Raw genomic sequence first — 18,461 nt, 5'->3', positions numbered from 1 at the left:
TTATCATGTAAACACGTTTTTATTTAAATTGAAGTAATTATTATTATTATTTTTTTAATTCAACCATTTTGCAAAAGGGACAAACCAAAAATACCTACATAATTTAAATTAAAGTTAGTTATTAATTATTATTATTATTTTTTTTACATTAAAATCAATTATCCAAATAATATAATTTAATAGTACATCTATTATATATTTTTTATATCTTATTTAATATTCCCTGTAAATCAAAATAGTTAACCCAACTATTTTTTACTTGAAATTACATAATAAAATTAATTTCTAACTTGGCTTCTCTCTATACCAGGGGTGGCCAAACTTTTTTGGTCATGATCTACTAAAATATACTTCATCTTTGAGGATCGACTTCCATAGAAAATTTTTTTTATTATTGAATAACTTTTATTGTAAAGAAACATATAGGGCGGGTGGCCTTAAAAATAAATTCTAACATGATCAACTGTTTGACTGCCCTATGTTCTATACTCTGCTTGCATATCTACTATTCATATACTCTGGCCCATCAGTACCGTCCCCAAATATCTATACTAACTAGATATAGTACCTATACTTTATTAATTTATGATATAACAGTAAAGCTTCTGTATCAGTTTCCTCCATTTTGTTGGAGGATAAAACATTAGATTTCCTATGCAAAATGTATTAAGTATAACATCGTCTTTAATGGTAAAATAAAGTAAAAAATGAAAAATTATGTATATAAATTTTTTTTTTTTTTAACGACAGGTTTAGACATCATAAGATACAATACAATATAATTAATATCTACTATATAATGCCCACTGAAAATTCAGGCTTCAATTGATAACGCTTTAACGGGTGTCAACTATCTAGTTCTATATCGAAATCTTAGGTGCTGTCACGCACATGCAGAATAACTGACAACGGCGTTATTTCCCCCACTATGTACCACTGTCGGTAGGTGGTTGAAAGGGAGATGTGTGAAATCGAACAAGTTTTAGTCAAATTAGTGGTACTGATCTCTCATGGGCTGGAATATAATAGGTTTATTTTATGAGTTGAAACTTTATTTTTAAGTATTTACAAAATTTAGTTGAACCAACTTGGAATACCCTATTTGAAGTCTTAAAATGACTCTTTAACATGGTTGGAATGCTGTTTAAAATATGTACAAAACAAAATGTTATGACTTACTATTGAGTAATATCAATTAAATTTGCAGATAAAAATAATTTGGTTATTAGATTAGATAAGTGTCCCTTTTTAGTTTCATTACCTAGTTCATTAGTTCCTCTTCTAAATATTTCTGAAACATGAAATTTACTTAACCACATTCTGATGTATACTTTTTTCAAATTTATTTAACCCTTAGATATATTTTTTTTTCTATCTTCCTATAGATAAAAATTAGCAAAAAAAAAAGACAAGTTTCATTTAGTACATCAATAGTATAATCTAACATGCTAAAACAAAAATTAACTTGTTTTCAAAATAGATCATGAAAATGTAAAACTAGAACTAGTTAGATCACAATGAGTAAGAGCTCGGAAGTTGTAGGAGTTACATATTCTTCTGTATGCTCTCAATTTATAGCCAAACCAAGCTAGAAATCTCTATTCTAAACAATGATGATTAAAAATAAAAAATGCATTTTTTTTTTTTTTTTGCACATTTTGTCAATTTTAGAAAAAGAGTGCATATTTCTTCTAATAAAATGACTCACAGCCAACAAACTCGAGAATTAGGAGGGGGTACCCAGGTTGAACAGTTTACTATCAGTGCAATGCTGGAATATTCCAACTATTGCATCACTGGCCTTATGGTTCGTCCAACAAGATCAGAGGTCTCCGTTTACCTGCACTATGTCATGATGCCGGTCCTGTGTTCTGTCACGGACTTAATCAAGTTGGTTAATTTTGTTTGCATATTTAACATTTTTTCATGCATATTTTGTCTTTTATAACTTCTACAACTTCTGAGACGTAGTCATTATTATTTATTATTATTTGATAATATATGAGCACATATTTTCTTATTATGTACACTTTAAACCACAGCTATATAATGTATAAAATATATTGTTTATGTTAATATCTAATTATTCATTTGATGAAATACTTAACATTTCAAAAAATAATTGTGTACTTTTATATTCTTTAGATTTTTTTTTTTTTATATCAAAAAAAAAAGAGCTTTTTTAATAAAAACTGTTTGCACCAATCAAGTTAGAAATTAAGGAAATTCAGGAATTAATCAGTTGAAAAAATTACTTTGAAGTTTGAATATGAGTTTTAGTTCAATTTTTTGAATTTTATGTATCATGAAATCCCAACCAAGTCTGGAGTTACAACTTAAAAAGCCTTCTATAAATAATAAATTATCAGCCCTCCACTATCATTTTAATGCAACATTTTAACAATGTCATTGGCAAGTTATGAAATTGATATACCTCTAAAAGTTACCTTGACGTCTTTCTTTCCAGCACATATTCCATCACTCATATGAATTGCTGCATCATCACTACGACATTACAACATTTCATTGTTTAATAACTAATGAAAATATTACTATTATTCTTATTTTCTGCAGAAAAAATGAGAAAATATAAATGCCAAAAGGAGTATGTATATGTTTCAATCTATATTTATTTAAAAGCATGAATAATTATTAAACATGTTTGTTTCATTGTACATAAAAAATAGAGATATAAGAGATCATCAAAATAATAAAAAGGTATACCAGATATAATTTATAATAATTCTAAATATATAAAAAAAATAAAAAAAATATATACATTCGTACTTAAAACAATTTACTACTACTTTCTGATAAATATTTGACATGGAAATCACACCAATTTCTAAGATAGTCTGCTGATTCTGTAAGAATAATAATTATATAAAAACTATTTTTTTACTAATTTATAATATACAATATTATACATGAAATATATTTATACACAATATTATTTAAAAAAATATTGTTGGTGGTTTTATAATTAATATAAATATTGAAAAAAATTTAATACTAAGCAGCGATTAAAAAATGTTACAGAAATGCATAAAACAAGTATCTTAAATATTCACCAATGTAATTTTAATAATAATAGTATAATAATATATGTCATGTAATTTAACAGATTGAATCAGAAATATAAACATCCATATACTTACACAGTTGTCTCTAATTCACTAAAAACTGTTGTTGTGTCACATAATAATGACTCTAAATTACTTGTTTCCATCAAAACGACAATATTATCTTCACTTATGCCCGTTTTCCATATTTTAGATAATGATTTCTAAGGAAATAAAATATAAAGTTAAGATTCTTATTAAATGATGTGTATGATTATATTGGAAATGGTAACTTATTTTTTGTTTGGAAATAATTAAGACTAAGTTAATAAAACTGTGCTAATTTGTAATAAAATAATAATAATTAATAGATCCAAAAATAGTATTCAAAATTAAAACAATCTTGTTAGTTGAAAACAGTAACACAAAATAGTAAGTGTTTATGTTATTTTGTATGTAAATTCCAAAAAACATTAAAGGTTGATCCAAAATACACAAATATTAATACAAATACTTAATTAATTAATTTTTACAACTGAGATCTATGGACTATGGCATTTAATAAAATTGTATTAAATTGTAACAAAATACTTTGGTGATAAATTTATAACCAAATTAAAAATTTATTGGTAATAGATGCCATTTTGTTGTGTGATTATCAATATTAACAAGATAAGAAAATGTTAAAGGTCTTGCATCTTTATATGAATAGTTAAATAACTTAATAAAATTAAATAATACAAAACTTTAATTTAAGCGTTACAAAAAAATTGTTTGTTTTTTTTTAGATATGGACAAAGTTTACTGCTAAGTAACATAATATATACACAAAACATAGCAAACAAGTAGAAAAGAGGTAAAATAAACCTAAAAATATATATTCATATGTATTAGCTTAGTACATAATATCATAATATAAAACACAAATTATAAGAAGAAATACTAAAAATAGACAACACTTTTTTAGAAATAAATTATCATTGGGAATTGAATATTGATCCACTACATTAATATACATTTTATACTTTCAAATGATTTTTTTTTGTTTATGAAATATAATAAAAACTTATTTAATATACATAAATCAATGTAATAATTTACCTCGGTGTCTACAAGATGACCCACATCAACAAGATTAACGTCATTGAACATGTTTGATATTTCATCTAAACGTTGTTGATTTAGGTATACAATTTTTTTTTTATCATTATTTTTTTTCCAGAGCCTATAAAAATAAACATAATTGTAATCTATTATTTACAATTTCATCATAAAATTATTAATAATTTTAAATGTTCTAAAAGTTGTAACAATATAATACATAAAATATATTTAATATAGAAATTAATTCATTTAAGCACACAACTAAATATTAAATTTAAGGAAAATAATTATAAAATATGGTAACATTAGTAGCTTATCTTGTATAGCTCATAGCTGTATCATATTTTACACTTATTTATTCTTTTTATTCTTACAGATATTTTATCGACATAAAAAATGAAACCAATTATATACACAAATATACAATACCCACTGATTCTATTATATCTGAGACTATGACAAAATGTAATACATCAGCAATAGTTTATGTTAATATAATAATTTAAAAATAAATCAACTCGCAGTTTATCATAATAAATTATTTATAGGTTTATCTCGAAAAATATAATAAAAAATAAATATTAAATATGTATTAGGTATTTGTAAGTCAATATTTTATACTAACCTTGATATACGCATTCTAGATGCTTCATCACCATAAATCACTGATATTTTATTTATATTAATGACTTTTGAGCTACAATTTTGTCCAAGTAACATTTCTAATCGTTCAGGACTCATAACTATTGTAATTTCAACATTAGTAGTTTCTCCTTTTCTTAATATAAACTCATGAGGATGAATTATATCTTCTGAAGAATTATCTAAAACATTAATTTTGATTGATATTGCAAGTACTTAAAAAAAAAAACAAAATAATTAAAATAAAATTCCACCTTGAATAATTTTTACAAATGCAGCAGTATTTCCAGAGTTTGTTATGGACAATTGAGATGTCATAAGTTGAGGATTAGGATATAACCACATATTACCAAAGTTGTCCTCAAATGGCCCACGAATTACAATAACTGAATGACCACAGTAGCCATACAATGAAATCTGAAGTTTGAAAATAATAAATTAAAGTAGTTCCATAGTTAAATAGTTTTACAACATAAATAATAAAAAACCTATAAATAGCAAACAATAAGGCGTAGAAAATAATTGAAATAGTAAAAATTTTTTTTTATTAAAAATAAATTTTAAATAAGTAATTTACTTAATTTCACAGTTTACTACTACATAGATATTGACTACCAATTTCTTAACACAAGAATCAATATGGATTTTTTTTAATAATTATGAATAATGAAGAAAAATATAATGTAGGTACAACTTAAAGTATTCAATATAGAATTTTCCAAAATAAATTAATTTATCATCAACAAATTTTTATTCTACATATTGTTTTAAAAATTATATTAATGAAAATCAACAGATTAAAATAAAAAATTTCTGAACGGACTGTTTCATAAATAGCCTAGATATATTTTAAATAATTAAATTATTTAGCAATTAGGTTGTAAAATAAATTAATAGAAAATAATTTATAAACTGACCACACGTTTTTCATCACTACGTTGTCTTTGTAAAACTAAGTGGCCATAGGCCTGGCCTTCATTTGATGTAGATATAAGTGCTACACTCAGTTTTTGACTTTCCATTGGTTCTAATAACAATTTCATTTCTGATACTTGATTTTCTCCAGAAGATATCAACTGAAAAGTAAAGATAATTAAACATCTTATACATATAATATGTTAAATCTTATTTTGAAAAAATAAATACATACTTTAAAACAATTTTTATTATCTTTTATCCTTAAATGCAATTTTTCTTTATGAGAACCACGGTTACGTAAGGTAAATATTTGAACTGATTTAGTATTTGAAGGTACACTTCCCCATATTAAACTTGAACATGTAGATTCCAATTCCAACCGTCCAACTATTGATAAATTCAAATAAAATCAATTAATGAATAAATATAATAATTAAATAAAAATATACCTGCACTGGATGAACTTGTACTCCAAGGAGATATAGGTCGCGATGATGGTGAACTAATTTGTTGAAACTCGACTAAAATATAAAAAAATAACATTACATGTATTTTATATTTTATATGACGCAAATATAAGAAAAAAAAAATTATTACAATTGGATTCAATATAGTTGACTTTAAAAAAAAATTGTTTCTGTGAAGACACAACTTGTAAACAAATACTTGTCTCACTGAAAATAAAGAAAAAAAAAATTAATAATTAATTATCAAAAAAATATTAAAATTATATTACTTGAAAGAATTAATTGACTTGGATGGGAAAAATACAACTTTCAATTTTACTTTTTCATTAACTCCTAGTTTGAATTTATCAGGCTGAATTGTAAACTCTGCACATTGTTTGTTATTTTGTTGTACAACTAAACTAATTGGAAGTTCACTATTGTTTGTTATTTCAATAGTACCATTCAATGAAAACTGTCCAGTTTTTTGCAATAATAAAGGATTTTGATCAAAAGAGATAGATGTAAAACCAACACATCCTGTCAAGTTGGAACAGAATAATAACGGCGAATAATTGGTGGACAATTCTTCAACAGAATCTAAAACTACTTGAAGACGACCAGTTAGCTTGCAATTAGATTTTGAAAAATGTGCTGTGCGAAAGTTCACATAACATTGCCATAATTCAGATGGATTAAGAATGGCTTTACCCTGAATAACATCACAATTATCCTAAAACAATTATAATATATTATAATAATATTATTAAGTATTAATTATAAATTATATAATTGGTGAATATATTTTACATTGGATTATTGTACAATGATACAAATACAAAACTCCGATAAAAAAAATTATTATTTATAACATCCTTTTTATTCTTATAATTTATTGATACAAAGATAAGATTTTGATAAATTTAAACAAACCTGGCTTAAAATAAATTTAATAGGGACTTGGTATGCTCCTTTGTTTAACAATTTGATTGGTATCGACTTTTGAGATAACTCTGGTAATAAGCCGAAGTCTATAGAACCAAAACTGTTATTTATCCATGTAACCTAAAAATATTTTATTTAATGATTTATTTACAATGTCAATCTAACAATAAAATACCTGTGGCTCAATAGACTGAATTTGAATGTTGCGATAAATTTCTTGAGTTATATCATTACTTTTAAGTTTTATATAAATATTTATACTTCCAGAAATTAATGGAATAATCCCAATCTATAAAAATAAATATATAAATAATGTATACATTTATTATAGTTTTTGTTTTCATACAGTAAACGAAGCTTCAGACAATGGAGGTATGATGCAAGTTTTATCTGAACAAAATACTGTTGCCACATTTGATCCAATTGGTTTATTATCAACAAATTTAGAATTATTAATATGGTCAAGTGACACATCTAATAAATGTAATGTATATTTTGCTTCAACGGTTAATCGATTTTCCAATGTAATTACTGCTTGAGAGTAAGTTCCAATACATACATCACCAATTTCAAGTTTTTTACTTATTTTCCCTTAGTTATAAAAAAATAAAATATTATTATGGAAAATATTTATCTATATCCTAAAAATGTATGTTTTATTAAAAAAAAACAATAAATCATTTTCTTGTGAAATCCAGACTAAGAAAATATATCATTATTGTGTATTATTTAAAACAAACAAAATAAAATATAACAGTTGAGTTAAAATTTATCTAAGATTCAAATTCTACTTATGATAAATATTAAATATAATGATTTATCATTGTCAACATATTTTTAAAGCACTTTATTAAAATTAAAAAAAAAATTAATTAATTAAAACTAACTGTAATCTTGAATGTTTGACTGGCTCAATTTATCTTGGCGTATTGCTTCATTGCAATAGACAATTTTAGAAATATTAGTAGATTTATTGAAAGACATTTCATTTAGAACTTCATTATTATTAGTTAAAATAGAAAAATTTGAAAGATCAATATTGTTTTCCAATATCTCAACTGTTCCCGATGTGCAATCTTCATAATATCCGTCTTTAGATGTTAAAAAAAATTCACAACCATTATTTATTTGTGTTTTTGTCTGTTTCCTGAAAAATGTTAATATGTATTACTAATTAAATATTGCAATTATGATGGCATTTATTTGAGCAATGAGTTTACTTGGTAAAATTATTGGATAAATCATGCTTGTTTGATGTACACATATTTGTGCTATTAATACATATTTCACTTTTTTCATTTATATTTTCATAATTTGTTTCCAAATTAATATTTTTATCCAGTTCTAAAGTTGTTTCATGGATATCTGTAGTATTTTTTGGAGGAGAAATAAAACTAAAACTGTCTAAAGATTGAAAACCTAAACAATTAAAACATAATCCACATGTTATGTAAAAAAAAAAAAAAAAAATGCATCGAAGATAAAAGTAAATAATAATTTACATAGTTCTGCATGCTCAAGATTTTGCGAAGCGTAAGAGAATCTAGTGGAAGTAGATAATCGTCTTTGAGGAAACTTATAAGATTCATTCAACTGTCTATCATCAGACAAATCTAAATTTACAATAAACGAGATACTTAAGTTAATTTAAAAAAAAACGCATTATATACGTCATATATAATATATATTTTATATGTATAAAATATAAATATATGTTACCTTCAAAACTCGATCATAATAGTTAATCTTAAATTTTAAAAGTAAACATAATAATATATTAATTATTATCACTCAAAAATAAAACCAATTATAATTTATGCATTTGCTAAATATATATACTATTTTTTGAATAAGCTTAATAATTATTTTAATTATAAAATTTTTTTGCATAAAATGGATATCCATAAATCATTGTTTTTTATTCAGTCTGTAAATATCAATATTACTAAGTTATGAGCAAGAAAGCTTTAGTTTTAATACTGTTCATAAATAAACATGCCAATTTGTAATAAAGGTTTCAATTATAAAATATTACAATAAAACTAGACATTTATATTAAGTTTAGGGACATATTTTGTTTGAGATATATCAAATTAAACATTGACTGTGTTTGTTTTTATAACTTTGAAAAACAAAAAGTGAAACAATTAAATTTATTGTGAAATCATTATTTACTGTTGGTATTGTGAAATTTAAGATTTAAAAATTAACAATTGTTAAGTTTTTAAATTTAGTACTTAAATGATATTTATATTTTATAAAGTTATATTCTTACTTTGCTATGTATAAAACAATAAAATAGTAATTTATTTGGCTTCATTACTTAAACTAAATAGTTTATAATTAAATATTAAATAATTGATTATACTGTTAAGTTTATAATTTTTATATTATCTGATTATTGTTAAATTATAACTTTCCTCCTACATATAAATACATTTTAAAATTGCTAAGCATTAAGAATAAAATGAAAGCATAAAATACAATTTTATTTTTTAATCTACGAAAGAAGAATTAGTAAGCAATATTTTTAAATACATAATTTACTAAAAAAATTTTCTAACCTCCTGATAACAATACTTCGGTCAATTCTTTTGGATTAGCTGAATTTGTTTTAGATGTTAAAACTTCAGAAATATCAGACAAACTTGTCAAGTTTAACAAATTATTGGATACATGGCTGTCAGTCCAAGACGTAATTGAAGACATTGTTTTATAGCCTATATGTGCTTTTTGATCTGAATAATCAATAAATAAATATTACATTGAAAACACAATTGATTATAAAATGTAATTATAAATTACCTTCTGGGTTTTTGTTAACATTACTAGGAATTAAAAATGAACAATCATTTCCTTTAAACTCTTTTTTAAATGTTTCATTGCAGTTTTTTCGTTTAGGAAAAATTGCAGATAAATCTTCAACAGGTATACTTTTAGCAGCAAAATAATTAGCTGCAAACGATGCATTTTCATTCGACTGCCTAAAATATTAATGTCTATTACATTTTTTTTAAATAAAATTGGCAAGACACCTATAACTGGACTTCTGATAAACATTATCACAGTAATAGGTCAGCAACATGTCTAAAAAAAAATCAAATTTAATTATTATAAATATTCATTACTTTTCTCCTTCTAAAGAAAAATCAAAACGACTTTCAGATAATGATCCAAATTCTTTACGATTAATTTCTTCAGTTTCAGCTAATTTTTCTTTAAAGTCACTACCACATATAAAATCATCACTAGAAAATGAACTGCTTGAATTAATAAAATTATCTTTCAACCTAAATAAAATAAATAAATTAAGTAAATACGCTTAAAAATCATGTCTAATTTATTACTAACATATCATTGAACGCATTGGTTACATTTGTTAAAGATGTTCTGGCATTCTGTTCATTAACTTCATTTTCTTTAAATAAAAAATAAATAGATTACAATAAAATTTTAACTAGGAAAAATATATATTTACTATTGACAATATTTTTTATTGAACTTGCTCTAGCAAGAGTATTTCTAGCTTGAGTAGCTTGACTTAAACGACGTTGCAGAGCAGATTGGTTATTATGAATATTATATTGAAATGATTCTCTTTTGTAAGTATGACCTATATCTAGAAGTCAAAGAAATATTAAGAAATGTCAAAATATTTAGTTAGTACTTTTATTATTATTACCAGACATATTATCTAATTCAAGTATTCCTAAAGAAGATTGTCCACCAAATGATGAATACATACTTTCCATTTGAACATTTTTTTTATTACTTGACATTTCTGATAAAGTGTATGTCCCTAAATTACCATTAGTCAATTCATCAGAGAATGTTGAACCAAATGTCTCATCACTTCTGATATTCCTAATATAATTTCTTAAGGACCTAGAAAATATAAATTATAGTTTTAGGTAATTTAATAACTAATTGTGTTTAAGTTATTGAAATTAAATTCAATCTACCTATTAAATTCTGAACATTTCAAATTATTTTGTGTTTAACAAATTAATAAGTTTATGACGTCATTTAATTTTTTGGCTTGGCGCTATTACAACACTATAATACTTTTAGGCCATAAAAAATACTTGTTATTTATTATATCCTATAGGTGTATATAGGTATAATTATTTAAACACGTAAGTGAAAAAAATGAACAGTAAATAACTTAACATTAAAATGTCTATATCGGAATTAAAAAAATAGTATCAAATTTTACAGATTATTGTGTGCAATGAATAGGTTAAAGCTGTTATCATAGATAAAAGACTGAAATAAAGGCTGAACAAAGGCAGTTAGTCAAATAATAATTTACTTATAGAACATTATAGAAATAATACAGAAACAAGAGTATCGCTGAAATATTAAAATGTATATAATAATTTTAATGTTATATTGAATTATTTTAAGTGTAACTACACATTGTTTAAAAGTATTATAATAAAATATGCGTCAAATGTGAAATGGTTTATATTATACTACTTAACAGAATAACAAAATATAAATAAGTATTCTTTTACTTCAATGACCAAACATGACATAATCTTACAGATATTTAGTTCTCAAATATTATGTGGATAGTGGATTTAGTATACCAAATAAATTAAAATGCTCAATTATAAATCATAATAAACTAAAAACGAACAATACAAAAAAAATTAAGATGAATACTTTTGTGTTGTTGTACAAATGGTGTTAAACAGAGGCAAAACATAGTGTAATAATGTCCTTTTAAAGTAAAAGATTTTTATTTTATCTTCTAATAAAGTTTGTACTCTATATTAATGTAACAATAATATAATTATTATTTATAATTTTCAACATACCGATGATCTTGAGATTTAACAGCAGTAGACGAGGCTTTAGGTTCTATGCCTGATTTGGACATGATTATAAACTCAGTAATAATATCACTAATTACCAAAGTATATTGTTATAATTAAACCACTGCAATTGATAAAATATCATTTTAATTAATAAGTATGTAAAACCCGCAGTGGAGTCATTTATACTTGTTACTTGATGTTGATGATGAACTGATTATCATAAACATTAAACACTACGTAAACACCATGATATCATGGTAAACACTAAACAGTATAAACAATAGAATAAAAATTTAAACTATTAATTAAACTGAAACAGGTTATAATACATATTATTTAGAGTAGACACTAGACAGATATTTGAATTCCGAACGGTTGAATATTCAAAACAAACGATGATCGTTAACCATAAAAACGAATTAAGATAACAAACACAATACCACAACAGTTAGAGGCTGTATCACTTATCAGTAAATTTTGACTTTTTGACTTTTTTGAGTTAGAAATATAAATGATTAACAACACATTGATGTCTGTAATTTTAATTTTTAATAACTTTAAATTACAGATTTAGGTTTAAAAACAGAAAATGTATCTAAAACTAAAATATTCAATTAAAAAAAAAATACACTCAAAGCGTAAAATGAATCACTATCTTATGTTCCAAATGTTCCAACGACCAATTGTACGACAATATACTTTTTTTTTGGTTTTAAGCACAGACCTATTATTAATAAATTTATAGGTAGGTCAATGGTTCTAAGACTCATTGCTCCAAGCTTTATTTAACCCAATATTGGTTTATTCTAAATCCCATTTATACAAAAGTATTTTTAATACGCAACATTAGATTTTCAAAGCTTGGAACAGTTGAAACCATTTATTATAATTTATAAGGTTAGTGTTCCTACACGAAGTGAAACTATCATAGAACTGTCGGGAACATGCGCAGTTTCCGTTCCAACCATATCGCCTGAAACGCAAACTCAAACCGTCAGATAGTTGTTCCAACACGTTATTAGACCAGTTTTATGTCTGGTTATTGACGGTCAAAACGATCCGCGGATTCTGACCGGACGACGGACCGGTAGTCAAAATCCATGATCAGTCCACATTAACGCATGCGCTGTAAATCAATCACGGATCAGTTGGAAACTAATTCCAAATTCCGTGTTGGAAGTTTGGAACAAACCTATTATAGGTAGTATGTAGAATAGACTATTCTATTCTATTTCTATAATCATTAATCAATGCACAATGCTTAGAACTACCTAACGACTAAATAAACCACCTAATGTTTATTGTAACAATTGATGTTTGGAATAAGCATTGCAGTTTTAAGAAATTAACTATAGAAATAAAAATAATTTTCGATTTGGTAACGTTTGTTTTACAAAGATACTTTTTTGAACGAAATATAATTTATTTTTGATTGTAATTTATAATGTTCTCCGACCGGATCAAAATAATTATAAGGCATTGTTATTGCTTTCATTTTATTTTCAAGTCTCTAAATTATAGGTAATTCCACGATTGGTATTTCAGTCTGACAGTAGGTACTACACTGCTACATTTAAGAGGCTCGGCTCGGTGCCAGATTTTCAAATTTTCCGCAATTCTATAAAATTTGAAAATTAAATTTTGTATTTTAATTACCACCTAAATTGTAATACTTTTCCACTAATTTACTTCCCTATACATATTTAAGGGGAGTTTATAGGATGTATAATATCGAACAAAATAAATTCACGGGAATAATTCTCAGGCCTTGTAGAATTGTCGGATTTTGGTAACTATATTTTTATTTTAAAGAAGAAGACTTCCTACAGGCTGAATCGAACTCCAATTTTTATTTTATTCAACATTTTAGTAAAATATAATTTATACAAAATTGTTTAAAATTGTATTACTTTTGAAGACAGATTATAAATTTTGAAATTAAAATATTGAAAAACGGAGATCGATGCGGCCTGTAAAATATTACCCTCTATTAATAAAAAAAAATTATAAAATTTGGTTAATTCTACAGAACAGGATCCTTATTCCCATAGTGCGTATTTTTGTGTACAAAATCCCATTGGCACCGGGCGCCTTAACGTTCAAAATTTGTTCTAGTTACTTTACACCTACTCATTTGAATTTACAAAAAAAACAACGATTTTATCGAAAACTGCAGGTATTGAGGTATGTAACGTAAGTATAAACTACTTATTATACAAGTACCTAGTAGTATTCTTGTAGCTTTATTTTGTTTTTCCAGATTTATTTGAGTAGATAGATTTTAAGACTATTTGAAAATAATTTTTTTATTGAATTATATTTGTATATAAAAGAAAAAACCATTCATTTTAATTATTTAATTAAAATAAAAATATTGACCGTACAGGTAGAAAATCTGAAATATTTTACTATTACTAGTGTTACTTATAAATTATTATCACTTGTAGGTACCTATTTAATTACATTTTCAAAACATTTAGAGATTAATAATTAAAATGCCATACTATGTACGTAGGAATAGTATTGAGGTATGACGCATGGCGCTTGCTATTTTTCTATAACTTATAAGTATTTACAGGCTTACAGCTGTGCAAATAATAATAGGTACCTAGTACTTTTTCATGGATAAATAAAACGGGAAATGTGTACCAGCTAATAAATAATATTTTACGAAAATGAAATCATTCTTACCTTAAATCTAGAGGATACTTTACAATATAAATACAGAATGTACTAATACAGTTCACAATATAGTATTTACAGAATATATAACATACATGTAACATAATATTCATTTAATTACATTGTCAAAGGAATAAATAAACTTCTTCGATGGTAGGTCCTCTGGAGCGGGGTCCATCTTAGGTACCAGGATGATGCACTATGCACTTATCGCATTATACCTATTTACTTTTCTATGCATTACCGGCTTGTCCTGCTGTCTGCACCACGGATCTTTTGAGCAATATTTTTAGATTCCCTTTCATAACACTAGTACTCATCTCTGTCTGCTAACTGATTATTATCCAACCATTGGATGACTGCATTACATTTTCAGCATTTCCGTTTACCGTTGTTTATGTCGGACTTCTTGTCACCGTCCTCATCGGCCTCATCCAACGTTTGTTAAGACTAGGGCACTTTAGATATAATATTTAGTATTTTAGTAGCTTAGTAGTTAGTAAATTGGTTCTTGGCTACGGTCTTAGCTTTTCGTAAATATTTAATAATATATAGTATATATATATATATTTAATATTTATTTTCTTTTTTTAATTCAGTCATTTAACGAATTTTTCCGGAATTAAATCGGAAAGTTTTGAAATTTTGCAAAAAGTTTGGTTGTGGGTTTCTGAAAAACAAGTCATCGTCATCGCTCTGAGGTACGGAAGTGTTCGCCATCTTTGATTTTATATGAAATTTTACAGTTTTTTAAAATTATCTTTAAAAATACATCTGCATAAAAATATTGCTGACAAAGTTTACTACAAATACGTGTTTATATATAGGCTTGTAGCCACGGTCTTAGTATCTAGAGTCATAATAATATTAACTGCTTAATAGCTTAAATAAGTGAACTGTGAAATCCATCACCCACGCGTTATGATATTTGATGTGGCGCGCATTATTGCATTAATATTTACCTTGTCTATAATACATAGACTGTCTGTTTGCGAGTCTCACTAATGTAAACTAGAAAACGTAATCTTACACTTTTTTTCATATTCTAAGTTTAGCATTTCATAATATTTTATTGTATATTTGTATATAATTATTGATAAATATTACCCATTATGTATATTGACAAAGGTAGGTACATGCAGTGGCGTATCCAGGGGGGGTTTTGGGTGTTCAACCCCCCCCCCCTTGGTTAGGTAAATTGTTAGTATAATGTATATAAATTTATAGTTTTATTAACTGTTATACTTATGTATTAAATCTTTTATTCAATTAGCTAACCTAACTCAATACATTTTACCGCTTCAGGACAATTTATTTTAGAGGTGAGCAAAAAAAAAGGTCATTAACCCCCCCCCTCGGTTAATTTCTGGTTACGCCACTGGGTACACTATAGTCTGTATTATTTTATTTAAAATTAATTTAATAATATATGTATACCTAGTGTAGCAAACTTTTCAAAATGTGTAATTCTATACTTCTATAGCGCATTATGTTTACAGTTTACTTACCAATTTAGATATTATAATATTATTATGCATCTTAAATAATATGAATAAAATGTTTATTTGGTGCACAAAAATAAACAAAAAATAATAATAGTAACTAGGTTTTTTTTAAATAAATTATTTTATTTAAATTTCACACGAATGTGAATATGAAGTAATAAGTAATAATAATGCATATCATTTAATTACAAATATTACAATAAATTTCACGTGTACGGTAAGTTTTAAATTATTTTTTGCGTTTGAGTGCAGAACCACTTTGACCATATGAAATTTCTTAATCATCCTGGATCATCTAAAATTTTTTTGGAATATTATCATCAATTGTTATTTGTTGACGATTTGAACACGATAGACCGTAACACGTTTTACATGCAACAGAATATTTCAAACCTCGTTTTCGGCATCTGCTTAATATAATATATGTCGGTTTATGATTCTTTAAACACACCCATGTAATTTTTTCTAAAACACATTTTGAATCTGGTTCTTATTTTTTGAAAATATTGTTTACAACAATATATTGCTGGTTGTTTATACCATCCCCAATCTTAAATGACTAGACTAATTAGGTATAGCCGGTAGATATAGGTTAGGGTGATCATACGTCCTGTTTTAAACAGGATTGTCCCCTTTTTCGTAGTAGGTATTAATAATACATATATTATGTAAATATTGTATATTGTTTCATGTTTTGACAATCAATATACCTATATTTTACTCATTGCAAGAAAGTGTCCTATTTTTTTCTTTGGAAGTATGGTCACCCCAGTATAGGTATACATCCGACCGGAACGTTCGAAAAGGTTTGAAGCGTTTCGCGAGCTCAGTCGTGAGCCTATGATAGCCGCACCACTTCCCTACTTTATCTATGCACATTTTTACTTACATATATGATATATGGTGTGTAAAATGTAAAAAAATATTACTATGTATAGTACTATAGTGTGAGTAGTATGACGTAGAAATAGGAAGTACTTAGGACAATTATAGGTACTTTTCTGTTATCCCTACTACCGATCAATGCCGCGACTATCGTGACTCTCAATACCTAGATTTATTCCTAACAATTTGTTTTTATTATTAATATTAATTAAAAATTTCAATAATCAATACTAAAAATTCACATGAGGAAATCGGCTTACTGGATGAAAGGAATAGTAACTACTAAGTATGAATATAATTTTACTAATTTAAACCACTAGGGCAATGATTTCAATTATCTTTATTTTTTAAGTATTTAAGTTTGTATAAGTTAACTGTTTATTTTTGTTTGACAATAGTTTTTTTCAATAACAACCTAATAATTTGGAATTATATATTTTGAATGTTTTGGACATCTAAATTATAAGCAATAAATAAAAAAAATTTAATATTTCCATCAATTTCAATTTATTAGTGTTACAAAAATAACAAGCAGGTTAATTATATAATTGAGACTAATTATTACAGTATTAAGTAAAGTAGTTACACATATACACATATAAAAATATTAATATTAATAATAAAAACATTGTTAGGAATAAATCTAGGTATTGAGAGTCGCAATAGTCGCGGCATCGATCGGTAGTAGGGATAACAGAAAAGTACCCAATTATAGGTAGTAGATGCCTAAAAAACATTTTATCGAATCTGTTTATTCTCACTTTTGTTATTCTTGTAATCTTGTTGTATGTTGTTTATCACGCATCTATAATCGTTTCCGACCACAGATATAGGTATATTATGTGTTTCCGACGATTTAATGGCGATGACAATTAAGCTTTATCTCAAACAATCGAACTTTAATATTGATAATACTATAATAAAAGTAATAAAATCTAGTGTATTCATGACCAGGGGTGGATCTAGAAATTTATCAAATACAAAACAAATATAAGATACTTAACGCTGAATATAACTAGTATTTCTCACAAGTCACAATGTAATAAATCTGTATATAATAAGCTCAAAGGTGGGGGTATTTACCCTATTATTTAAATATTTAAATATATTGGATCCGCCAATGTTCGTGACTATACTATATTGCTACTATAAATTATAATCTTAAGCCCATGAGGTAATCAGTTTTAATTAGGAACCATTTTAGCACCAAATGTCATACCATAGTATTTTATAGAAACAAAATGACAGGAATGAGATGTCCTTTGAGTCAATGTATATATATATTTTTTATCTTGTCTATATCTGCCTACCTAAGCATCATATTATAATGTCATTAATGAGTAATAGACAAGGTTTCTCTTTTCTTGTCTTTAAAATTATGCCCACATCATAATAACTTTTCAACTATTCTCCATAAAAAAAAAAAAAAAAATGAACTCTTAGTAAATG

The 18,461-nt window shown here is 25.4% G+C and overlaps 1 protein-coding gene across 3 annotated transcripts; it reads right to left on the bottom strand.

Moving 5' to 3' along the window:
• Nucleotides 1-2,610: 2,610 nt before the first annotated feature.
• On the bottom strand, nucleotides 2,611-12,304 carry LOC114132508 (uncharacterized). 3 transcript variants are annotated; one of them, XM_050197945.1, is made up of 24 exons: nucleotides 12,134-12,304; nucleotides 11,941-12,061; nucleotides 10,800-11,002; nucleotides 10,596-10,736; nucleotides 10,469-10,535; nucleotides 10,246-10,407; nucleotides 9,923-10,101; nucleotides 9,682-9,855; nucleotides 8,620-8,730; nucleotides 8,338-8,536; nucleotides 8,005-8,264; nucleotides 7,464-7,708; nucleotides 7,293-7,406; nucleotides 7,106-7,237; nucleotides 6,463-6,905; nucleotides 6,324-6,400; nucleotides 6,176-6,247; nucleotides 5,959-6,113; nucleotides 5,726-5,884; nucleotides 5,063-5,225; nucleotides 4,792-4,990; nucleotides 4,164-4,287; nucleotides 3,159-3,286; nucleotides 2,611-2,864 (listed from the first exon to the last, which is right to left on the bottom strand). In XM_050197945.1, the coding sequence occupies exons 2-24, from the start codon at nucleotides 12,000-12,002 to the stop codon at nucleotides 2,846-2,848; spliced, it is 3,588 nt and encodes a 1,195-aa protein (XP_050053902.1). In that variant the 5' UTR covers nucleotides 12,003-12,061; nucleotides 12,134-12,304; the 3' UTR covers nucleotides 2,611-2,845. The 3 variants fall into 3 exon arrangements, with proteins under 3 accessions (XP_050053902.1, XP_027853780.2, XP_027853782.2); XM_027997979.2 differs by having other exon boundaries at nucleotides 12,127-12,289; XM_027997981.2 differs by lacking the exon at nucleotides 8,620-8,730 and having other exon boundaries at nucleotides 12,127-12,289.
• Nucleotides 12,305-18,461: the final 6,157 nt, after the last annotated feature.

The sequence above is a fragment of the Aphis gossypii genome, chromosome 1, assembly GCF_020184175.1.
Source record: "Aphis gossypii isolate Hap1 chromosome 1, ASM2018417v2, whole genome shotgun sequence".
NCBI classification, from domain to species: Eukaryota; Metazoa; Arthropoda; class Insecta; order Hemiptera; family Aphididae; genus Aphis; species Aphis gossypii.
This window is presented reverse-complemented; position numbering and strand designations above follow the sequence as displayed.

Bases quoted from the DNA above. Each gene is read 5' to 3' on its own strand.
- LOC114132508 (XM_050197945.1), bottom strand. From the start codon at position 12,002: ATGTCCAAATCAGGCATAGAACCTAAAGCCTCGTCTACTGCTGTTAAA. The intron at 10,737-10,799 runs GTAATAATAATA...TTTGACTTCTAG, and splicing joins TGAATTAGATAATATGTCTG to ATATAGGTCATACTTACAAA. The intron at 7,407-7,463 runs GTATGAAAACAA...TTATTTTTATAG, and splicing joins TGTCTGAAGCTTCGTTTACT to ATTGGGATTATTCCATTAAT.